The 11,925-nt window shown below is 37.2% G+C and overlaps 1 protein-coding gene across 1 annotated transcript in view; it reads left to right on the plus strand.

Annotated features, from left to right (window-relative positions):
• LOC110040491 (uncharacterized) overlaps positions 1 to 9,513 on the plus strand; it is a 26,249-nt gene extending 16,736 nt beyond the window's left edge. Inside the window, exons 5-7 of the mRNA XM_020745730.2 lie at positions 5,828 to 5,959; positions 6,451 to 6,637; positions 7,832 to 9,513. Of these exons, the coding sequence (XP_020601389.1) occupies positions 5,828 to 5,959; positions 6,451 to 6,637; positions 7,832 to 8,010 (498 nt within the window). The 3' untranslated portion in view covers positions 8,011 to 9,513. The remainder of the gene's footprint in view (positions 1 to 5,827; positions 5,960 to 6,450; positions 6,638 to 7,831) is intronic.
• The last annotated feature ends 2,412 nt before the right edge of the window (positions 9,514 to 11,925 follow it).

Below are 11,925 nucleotides of genomic sequence, written 5' to 3' on the forward strand. Positions count from 1 at the left end.
TATAACAAGGTATTTTTGTTTTTTAGTTAAAGTGTAATGTGACACTCTTGTTTTTCACAAGGGAGTAAATTCAATTAGAGCAGACAAATCGTCACCACTCTTTCCCATGAGATGTTTGCTATCTTTAGTAACAAATGGTAACTTAACACTTTTGTTTTTTATATGGGAGTAAATTCAATTAGAGCTGACAAGTTATCGGCTATTGTTTCCAGGATATTAAACAAAAAAGCTTTCATTTCTGGATGGTTTTTACGCCTCTGCAGTAGCAGTTTAATAGTGTTATTTGATGACATTCGTTTCAGTCCAATATTTTTAAAGGTAAAAAGTATGAAAACTGTTCAAATGTTCTTTGAAGACTGCGTGGCACCAAGTTAAAGTGCAATTTAATTAAATCAGACTTTCAACGTGTCAGAGGTTTTTTTCTCCTTCTTTCTATTTTCGGTGAAGTTGTGTTGTGTTGTGTTGTGTGAAAAGGTAAACTTACGTCTCGTATAAAATGCGAAAAAGTCCCTAAATTAACTTGAGTATTTTTGAGCAAAAATCCCTCTTGGAGGTTGGAAGGGTTATGTGATCGGTGAGTGAGGGAGTTATGCATGTGCACGTGTCACACCAGGTTGTATCAAAGAACGAATCAAATTGCCTGTTAGAAAATAAGATGGTATCTACATTAATCTGGAGACATGTCAGATTACTGTAGTTTGTTCTGTCAAACATTTTATGGCTTACTATTTAGCTATCTTACCATGACCAATGTAACATCGCAACCAAAGAAAAAATGTCAAATTAACCAAATCATTACTGCACCGTGAATGCTCCTATCTCCGACACTTCACACAAAAAAATAACTCTTGCATGCCTTGCATGCCTATGTTTACTGCTTTGTTTCCTTTGGTGGAGAAGCTTATTCACAGACTTTTATTTGATTGTCTTGATGGGTGTCAAACATTTTAGCACTGGAACATTGTAATTTTCACTGGTGTTTCAAATTTTCACTGGTTTTACACGCTCTACATGAGAACTGCACTCCTTATTTGCCAATCAAAATTGAGTAGTTTTGTTGTCAGTGGAAATTATTAGAAGCAGTGAAAGACACATTTGTTTCGGCATGAAAAACAGCATGATTTTTGGCTATTTAACATATCATGGCCCCTAAATCTTAATGTACTGTGGAATCTTCATTCACTTAGCTTTCAAACTGTATATTTAACTTGGAAATCTTTGGAGATGCAATGGAGGAAAAAAGTTATTTACATGAGTCGGCTAACTGAAAAATAAATGGATTGTGCTGCAGTTTGACTGAAAGTAGAGTGAAATACCGTGTGATTTTTTTGGCTCTTTAACATATAGTGGCCTCTAAATCATTACATACTGCAGAATCCATATTCACCTAGCTTTCAAATGGTGTGTTTAACTTAGAAATCTGTGAGATGTTGTGGAGAACAACATAATTTACCTGAGTCAGTTAGCACTGTGAAGTTGAAAGATAAATGGATCGTGTTGCAATTCAACAGAAGGTAGAGTGAAATATGGCATGCTTTTTTGGCTGTTTAATGTATTGTGGCCTCTAAATCTTAATGTACTGCGGAATCTACATTCACTTACCCTTCAAATAGAGTATTTAACTTAGAAATCTTTGGAGATTTAATGGAGGAAAAAAAGGTTACCTGAGTTGGTTAGCCCTGTGAAGTTTAAAGATAAATGGATCGTGTTGCAATTTGATGGAAAATAGAGTGAAATAAGTCTTGATTTTTTAGTTGTTTAATGTATCGTGGCCTCTAAATTATTATCTACAATGGAATCTACATTCACCTAGCCTTCAAATGGGTGTCTCTAAAATAAAGACCTCTGAAACAAAGACCCAACACACTAAGACCATAAGGCCCCAAAAACTCTAAAAGGAAGACCCCCCTAATTTTCTAAGACATTTTTACCCTGAATGAAGTTTTGCCCCATCTTGAGCTGAGCAACCAAGGACTCAAACTTGGGTAGAAGTGATGTTGCCAGTATGGCCAACTTGTGTTAACCTCCAATAAATATATTTATTCAAGGCCACTCATAATTCAGTCAGCATTCAAAATAGTCTGCGGAAATTGAGAATGTTTAGTTCTATTCAATTTTAAAGAATTTGTTCATGCTTAGCAAGTGTATATCGAGTTATGGATGCATGCGGGGAGTTTGGAGCGCACAAGAGAAGTGTAAGAGTTGCTCGAGGCCCAGCTGAGAGCACTTCTAGCCTTCGTGAGTTCTCTCCAAACTTCCCAAGTGCATCCGTAACTCGATATAGGTACAGCTAAAAGCATGAACCAATTCTTTCATAACATAGCGACAACAACTTGGGTGCTAAAACATGTTTATTCGTGATTGACTACAAAGTTCTCACAATTTGCAGTGAAAGAAAACAAAGGATCTGATTGCCTGGGTAAAAACACACCACAATCAGTTGAGCAACAGTTGAATGAAAATGCTGAATCTGGTTCCTTAAATTGTCAAATACCAATGAAATATTCGCATCTTCGAAAGTGTAGCCAGACAAAGTCAAAATACTTAATGAAAATGTAGACAGAAAAAGTCGAAATACTCCTAGTTTTAGTAAACATCTTAGCTTGGTGCATAAAAGTGAAAGACTCAAAGTAGGGTTTGGATTGTTCAGAATGATGTTCACATTGCCAAAACTTTAGCAAAAGGACCTCGCCACTAAACTCGACATAAATTTTGCAGCTAAAATGAAACTGTACATGTCATTTTATTTTTACCATGGTGGCTCAATAGTTAGGTAGGACTAGCGCACGCACCACGTTATAAAACAAGTTACTCGGGTGAAACATAAATCGCAAAGTTTGAAAACTGGGGAATATGATCCAACGTCACTTGCATCTAAATATTTACTAGTTTTAGATGCATCACATGACATGGTTAAACTAACTGTGTGCAAGAAATATTTGATGGAATGTAAATTCACGGTAGGCTTTTAATTGTAAATAGTTATATCTATTTTTAGTGCAGAGTGCACTATTGGGATGGTTTTGGGGTGTGCCTGCTGCTAAGGCACTAAATCCCTATGGCGCTAAATCCCTATGGCGCTAAATCCCTATGTCGCTAAATCCCTATGTCGCTAAATCCCTGTGTCGCTAAATCCCTATGGTGCTAAGGTGTAAACTTTAATGTTTGTTTAATTAATTAATTTCAATTAATTAATTAGTCTAGAGACAAGGAAGTGGTGGGGGTGAGGTGGGAAAGGAACACGTGTACCCTATGCAAATGTTACATCTACATCAGTTAGGAGTGAACATCGCAAAGCTATATATTTGTTTCAAGTAACCCCTTGCTCTCCTTGTGGTACTATTCTCTTTACAGCAAAACCAATTTGCCCTAAACGCACGTGGAGATTAGTTAGCACTCGTGTCTTCTATACATTAGGTGGAGGATACATTGCATGTATTACGGGATACCACACAAATGTTGAGTGGTTTTCCTTATGGTGCAACCCAACATGTAAGAGGCATGCGCTCTAGCATCGTAAGTGTTATATACTATGTTTCCACACGGTTTTTTATATGTCATGTAATGTCAGGTAGTGCCACTTGCCCCTTTTTAGTGCGAATGTGAAATGTATCTTTTAGAATTACCTACAGGTTGGTTCAACAAATATCATCTGCTGTTTTCAAACTACAATAGTATGTTTTTCAGGGTTTAAATAATGAAGGGAAATGTGTAGCTTCTCATTAGCGGCTTGTTTATTTCTTGCCTTAATTGTGTCTGTAAGAGAGACCAAAAAGGTCCCGAGTTATTTCTGCAAATTGTAAATTTGTGACAAAAGAAACGAAATATTGCGGCAGACTCCTTGGCACCTAGTGAAAGCACAAATTAATTTAATCAGTCTTTGAGGAGACTTGTTCACCAATAATATCAGCCAAGTAGCATTGTTTACCTTCAATACTTCTCATTGAAACACTTCCCAGTGGTATCAATCGACATTGTTGTGTATTAATTTTGAATTGTTTTATTGTTAACAACAAAGTTGGCAACAGAAAAAGAAAGTGGTATTGCGTGACTATCTGATAGTTAAATTAGTTCTTGTTAATCCATGATAAGAATCTTTGCATTTTGCGAAAAAACAAAATCGTTTCTCTTCCATTTCTTTGTCAGATATTTAACTTTCTTTCGTTTATCCCCAAAAAACAAGCTCATCTTCCGTGTGTTTTGGAGAAAACAAGAGTTTCATGCTACATACCTTTGCGAGGAAAACAAAAGTATCAAGATACAAAGTTGGCGCGAAGAGCTAAATTGTCACGTTTGTTCAACGTACAGTATTATTGAATTTAAAATGAACGAGAATCATCGTAAAGCACTAGAGTAAAATTTAAAAGCTGTCGCGACAAAAAAGTAATTGTACATAATTTTCGGACCTTGAATGAAAATACAACCTTGAAACGTACACACTGCTAAGGGAAAAAGCCCTAGCAGACTACCAATGTAGATACAAACCAGAAGTGAACCAAGCAGGGGTGCGTACTTATGGGACGACTGTGCCAGAGCTATCAATTGCACTCTGCACTATCTGAGATTATCTCATTAGTTCAATGTTCCTCTACTTGAAGAAGGCCGAATGCCAAAACTTTGTATTAAATTCACACATGTATATATTTACACGAGACAAGTAACACTGGTGGATTTATGAACTTGTCTTGATCACACTGCGACTCGACAGGCCGAAAGCACTGCACAAGTTATAGGTTATTTTTAAAGACTCAAACAGACTTCAAAATAACTTATTTTTGAGTAATCTGGTTTCCCATAGCTACAAAATAACACATTACATTTCAAAATCCCCTCTAAAAACAAATGTTTTAGCATGTAAATGTCAAAGAAGTTTTACATGTGCGCAGCTTATGATACTGTCCCTTTAACTTGTGAAGAAACAAAAATTTCAGTTGTTTTTGACGCCTGGAGCTTTTTTGCAAAAACCTTTTTAGACATCGACTTTTTCTGCATGGATATGAGCTAAATTAGTTCCAATCTACTCAAAGAGGCATTTGCAAAACTTGAGTATGGTTGATGTCAGAAGTGGAACTAAGGCTAATGCTCCTCATGACCAGTTATGGCTGGCACAGGGGTCAATGGCTTATTGCTATGGAGATTTGAACATCTGTGTGCAAATCCCGCCTAATTTAATTTAGACATTATGAATGATATTCACCCAGTTAGACAACATTGCTGCAGCAGTTTATGAATATGTATCGCTGCTGTATATTTTGCAGTGGCTTACAAACAAACATGGTGGGTCAGTGTCATAAATCTGAGAGGTGCATGTTCATTGCAAATGATTAATCTGACAAGAAATTCATCAACCCTTGGAGCTCTGGGGCTTGATGTACATGCCAAATTTTTTTCTTCTGTAAATGAAGGTGAACACATCCCTGATTGATCAATGCTTGTCTTGTATCTTGCTTTCAGTGGTCTTCTACATTGCGGTCTATTCATTTGTGCTTTCACACTCTTGTCTGTACCCTCTGGAAAACCCCCCATGCCTTCAAAATTCCAGTCGTGGGTACCTCCCGCACCCATACCTTCTGCTTTCCACTTCAAAAAACTCTAATTACTCTCAGAATTGCAAAAAGCAATCTGTGGTATAGGTGTGGATACTTTTTGGAATCGCCCAATGGTATTCTTAAAAGGATAACAAAGAAGAAAGCAATTTAGCTAACCGTAATCTACATTAGGCAGTACAAAATTACACATTTAAGGAGGTTTTATTTGCTTTTAGTTAGAAAAAGAACAGTTGTTGTCCATAGTGTTCTGCTTACAAAGTTTATAATTTTTTGTGTAGACCGAGGCAGAAATCTCTCACTTGTGGTCTGGTAGAAGGCTGTCTTCTGGAAATGCTACAAACCTTAGACTTCCACCTAATCCATCCAGAGTGGACAAGCTAATTGTGGAGCATTTGCGGGAGCATGCCAAAGTATGTTTGGCAACATGCAATCAACAGTATTTGTAATATTGCCAGGAAAAAAAATGATATGAAAAAATATGAAGTTACCTTGTCTTTGTATGGCCAGCTGCTCACCTCAAGAAAAACTGGAGGGATGGTGTCTGTCAATGTGTTTTACAGATGTGTTCAAGGACATGTGATTTTTCCTAACGAAAATATGTTGCAAAGTTGAGAAATTTCTGTCCACAGATTTGCTGTTTATTCCTTGTAAATAAAGGTGAAGTAAGACAGATTATCACTCTTCCTCTACATTCAGGGAATTTTCAATTTTTTAAAGTTCTAGTGACACAGGTTCTATGTCAATTTTTAATACTAGATGTACACACCCATACTTTTTGTGTTAACGCCTCAGTGTGAAAATGTTTAAGTCTAAAATAATTGTCCTTGGAAACAGCTCTTAATCAGTAGATTAGGACAAATATTAAATTAGTTTTAATTTGATGTTCAAAATTGATCATTAGGTTGAAGCCTTAGTTGGGCGCATTGAGCGGATTCGTCACTCCCCTCTCCACGTCAGCATTAGTGAGGGAGTAGATCAGTGGCAAAGTGGCATACGTGAGCTACAGAATCGTCGTAAAGAAGAGCTTAGTATTAGTAACAGTTCCAGATGCAGGCTGAATTCCTCTATACGGCATCAAGATACTGCGGGTACAATTACCTTCTTTGATAGTCTTAACATCATTTTAATAATTTCTTAATGATTTTTTTTAAGAATTTGTTCTTCAGTTTTTACCAAATTGTAACTTAAAATTATCTCTAGGGGTTTTCAATGTGCATAAAAACTTTGTTTTGGGGGGTTGTGACATTTTTACTGGTCCAGGTTATTTTAATAATTTATTAATGATTTTTCAAGAATTTGGTTTTCTGTTTTTACCAAATTGTAACTTAAAATTATCTCTAGGGGTTTTCAATGTGCATAAAACTGTGTTTTGGGGGGTTGTGACATTTTTACTGGTCCAGATTATGCATTAGCAATGCCAATTATATTTTAATACTTTAGCATTACACTCATTCTCTCCATGAAAGAAGCTCATTCATTAAAAATAGTTCTGGCTCTTGAGTCAACAAAGACCACTGAATAAAACTTTAGGCTTAAGACTCATCTATACATAAAATATCTGCAAATAACTGAGAGAACTTGAACTATCTACAGCTCTGTCCATTTCTTCATCTTACACTTTAGCACTTTCTTTCAGTTACTTGTGAATATTTTAGTACTTCAATGGGAGGGGTGATGGCGTCATAGTTAGTCCACTCGTCTCAGAATCAAGTGGTCTAGGTTCAACCCCTGGCTAGGGGCATTGTGTTATGTTTGAAGGGAAAACACTTAACTCTCACCGTGCCTCGCTCCACTCCATAAATGGGCACTCTCCATAAATGGGTACCAGAAAATTTAATGCTGGGGGGGGGGGGGGGGGGTAACCCTGTGATGGACTAGCATCCCATCCAGGGGGAGTAAAAATAGTCCTAGTAACTTCATGGTATTGAAAGCAGGATAAGCTCCAGCCTGGTGGTTTTCTTGACTCGTATGCAGACTTACTTCAAATTTAGACCAACACTGTACAGAGCTCTTAGTCTTTTTTCTGCAGCTATAATCACTAATACTGCTTCACTTTGAAGTTATCATATTCTCAAACTGTGAATCACTAATTGATTGTCATCTCTCAGCTACCAGGCCCTGTGTCAAGGCCCTGGAAATGTTGACAACGAATGTGCACAGAACATGATAACATTGTCCAGAGGCAACTGTCTGCTAAGGGACATGACTTGATTCATTTTTTACAGACTCGTACAGTGTTATCAAATTGTTCATTTTACATTTTTGGTTTGTTATTTTTACAGAACTCTCTGCCTTAATATCAGCTGTGAAGACACTGACATTAAATACTCGTACAACCCGTACAATAATTTGGTGTGCTAATCAGCTTGTTATGGCCAATTCCATGCCAAATCGTAGCAGTCTTCACGAGGGAGAGAACTCAGCTGTGCCATCCAAGGAGGGTACTGGGGATGTGTCTTGACAGAGAGTTGACAACAGGTTGTGATCATTGGGTTTCATCTTCCAACTGAAGTTGGTGTGCATTGCATAATTTGAAATGCATTCCCTTGGCATTCACTGGTTTACTGCTACTGCAAGCAGCACAAATTGGTCAAGAAAATGTGGCATCCATGACTAACATCAGCCACTTATGGTGGTGGAAGTATATGACAATTTTGCAGCGAAGGTTTAATATTAAAGTGGCTTTGTTCATGGATTCACAAGCTGAACAGTTCACTATGGGAACAATAATAATTATTACATGTGGCTTTATTGTGTCTAATTAACTCTGGGTTTTGACAAATCCAAGCTGCAGAACAGCAACAATGAATGTTTTACCAATGGATCACCTATTCATTACATGGTACAGAGGTTAGCGGGGCTTTTATAAAATGGCAAAGTAGTTGAACTTTGCAGTGCAAATTTCTGGTGACTTGATTCCACTAGTGTTATTTCCTTGTGCAAGGTTCAGGGCAAAGCACTGGTGCTGGGAACAATAATCATCAAACATATTTATCAGCCATTTAGAGGATGTGTTTGCAAAGAACGTTTGGTATTCTAGGGCCATTGAAGTGGACAAGCACTGATAAATTTCACACTTGGTGTATTGAGGAGAGTGTAACAGGTTTTGTAGTGTTGCAAGGCAACAGACATCTTATTTGGTAATTGGTTTCTCACTGACAGGCAACTCATATTTGTTTTTTTTGTAATTTGTTTTTCAAACATTGTTTTCACAAGTAATTGTGTCCCAAAACTTGAAAATCAATGTTATGCATTTGGAATGGCCTAAACTGATAAGTAAACATCTTGGCAGGCCAAGTTTTACTTACCAGTGATATGCATATGCAATAATTATAGTATGGAAACTGCATAATTATGGTTTTTTCTGAAATATAGCGTCAACACCCACTTCGTTCTATCAATTATAGCTGAACAATGCTGTTAATACATTGTTCTTTATCACACAAATTGTATTTTGAGAATTCCTAAACTAATCATTAACTAAAAACTGATGACAGATTTCCTTTACACTAAGATTCACACTGAGTTCTTACATTTTTTCTGGTGTGTTTGATGGAAAAATAAATCATCTGTACCCCATGCATGCATGCTTGTAACTTCATACATGAAGTTACAAGCACTTCATGGTTCAACAGGCAATTCATGGTCCAACTCTCTTTTTTAGTTGTAACTCACTCAAAGTTTCCTACTTTTGATAACAGTTTTCTAGCTTCTTGAGTTTTGAATGCAATAATAGTCTTTCCTTGAGAAAGTGATTTTTTTAAGCTCTACCACGATTCAGGTAAATGTAATCCATGCCTTCCAAACTGTTCACTACAAATTGAGATAATGCCTGTATGGACAAGGTTAAACCTGACATTAATACCTGTCGAGAGCCTGTTCTTATGGCTTTAACTGCAGAGTGCATCCAGACAGCCGTTAATGGAGATGTCTAAAAATAAAGCTCATCATTGCATTCTCTTGATTGTGTGTTTATTGATGTTAGTTCAAGACATCTGTGTAGGCACTCATTTGTTGAGTGCATTAAGCAGCCTATGACCATTCCCTAACCCATAGTTAACAGAGCACTGCGGGTGGAAATAAAGTTCCTGCAACAAAGTGAAACAAAACGTACTTCTGGTAATTGCAATGATACTTTCAAATTGGATTTTGAAGTAAGCCACCTTATTACTCTCTATAATTATTATTGAAATTCTTTGTGGTCCTTGCACTATACTAATCATAACTGGATGAAAAAGTTGACATGCATACACGATCGTTTCTTTCAGGCTTGGGTCAGTAATTACTAGAGTGTGATTTGTGTACCTGTCTCTTCTTTATTTGCTGTAATCTTCTGTAACTGGTGAACTGTGCTATTCATACAGGTACATCTGTACCTGTTTACAGGGTTTCAATAAGTTTTGAATTAGCCGTTTGAGCTAACTAAAGGAGGTGGCAAACTGATGAATTTTTTAAATAATTTGAGTGAAAATACAGACAAAGTAGGTGGTGGTAAGAGGTAAATTCTGACAAAGTAGGTGGCGATTTTCGCCGGTTGCTGGCTTCTAATGAAACCCCAGGGTTAACTTGTACAGATGTTTGGGATTACTGATGGAAAATAGTTTGAGGTAGAGAGGTGCAACTGTAATTTGCACTGAATAAGAAAAATATATTTGTTGTCTAGAATTATGACCACATTTACTCTTTTTTTATAATTTGGGAACTGCAGAACAAAAATGAACACTCAATTATGTGGTCAGTATTATCCCCGTGAAAACAGGAATCCCAGAAGGTGTTGGACTCTGTTGGTTAATCCATTTGGTTTAGCTCGTTCGATGCAATAAGGATAAAAAATCCAAAGACTGATAATTTGTGTGGTTATCAGCTTTCCAAAAAAAAAGTGAAACAGCACATGAAAGTTCAGTAATAAATTATTTTCAAACCAGAAGCCTTTTGCAGTCCATGTCATACTTCCGCAATCCTCACTAGTCTTTCAATTTATGGTTTTATTGTCACTGCAGTCTTATGTTTTCAAGCTTAAGGTGGAATTGATTATTTGGAAAAGAAAAATGGAGCAACCTGATTATCTATTTGATTGAGTCATCATACCGTAAACTTCTGATAGTAACACCCCCCCCCCCTAAAAGTGGCAACCCCCCGAAAGTAATGTCAAGAAATAGTTGCCTCTGGTTAATCCTGAAAGTAGTGACCCCCTGAAAGTAGCGACTCCGCCCCAAAAGTAGCAAGCCTAGCCCCAGGCCAACTCCACCTGCCTGCCAAAAATAACGTCAATAGTCAAGTGAACAGGAAAATGAACTTTTTGCATTAAAATTAAAAACTCTTCATGTCATTTTCAACAGGAACGTAGGTAATTACGGAATAGTTTCAGCTTCAAAACAAAATTGAAAAAAAGGCTGATTCCCCAACGCGGTAGTCTGGTTTCATTAGAAGCCAGCAACCGGCAAAAATCGCTGCCTACTTAGTCAGAATTGACCTCTTACCGCCACCTACTTTGTCTGTATTTGCCTGTAGTCAGGAGTGTGCCTGAGGGCGCAAGGGTGTGAGGGTGCAAGGAGCTTAAGGTAGCCCCATAGGGTCATCAGTTGTGGCGTTGCCCGCGCAAGTATTATGTCTTGAATGTTGTTTTTGCCTTCATTTTGGCACCCAGTCCTCTCAAACGTACTACATGACTAACAAGCAATGATTGAATAGTGTTTTACTATCATCTGTTAAAATTTTGAGTTTAGTCTTGAATTATAAATGCCCAAACAAAAGTATTTTTTACTTTTTTTATGGCTGTATTTGCGATTTGCTTGAATTTCCTCCGGTGAAATTTTCCAAAATTTTCACAGCACATCGCATCCTGCGGGATTCAAATCTCAAACATGAAAAAAGTTGGGTTTGTACAGGCGGTTTTTTCGACTTTTGCAAATTTATGTCTTTTACCACTGCGAAAAAACTGGTCTTCTAAATTTCCCTGAAAACGAGCTCCAACTAAAGTAAAATATTTACTACCAGTCTGCCAAATTTTACAGAATTTCACCAAAGGAAATGCGAGAAAATTCACTGTCAGTTTTGCTTTTTGTGCTCACGTTGAGGTCATAAAATATCGAAAAACACTGACGTTTTTCTTTGAGCGTGCGCAGATCACTTGAGATTTTGTCCTCAGCGAGCATGCAATTGTAAAACTATAGGGAGCCACCTTAAGGAGGAGGAATAGATTCCTTATTTCTATGATGTCACTGTGAAAAAAGGAAGGTGATTAAAGGGCTCAGAAAAGAACTCCGGGAGAAACCTGCACAGCTTGTGCCTACAACAGACAACACAGTGTAGACATGTACAGGCCACCCATATGTTAGTAATATGAAACTGGAACAATGACATTTTTAGAGAAATG

The sequence above is a fragment of the Orbicella faveolata genome, unplaced genomic scaffold (assembly GCF_042242905.1).
Source record: "Orbicella faveolata isolate gen_17 unplaced genomic scaffold, um_ofav_v1 contig_13, whole genome shotgun sequence".
Taxonomy (NCBI): Eukaryota; Metazoa; Cnidaria; class Anthozoa; order Scleractinia; family Merulinidae; genus Orbicella; species Orbicella faveolata.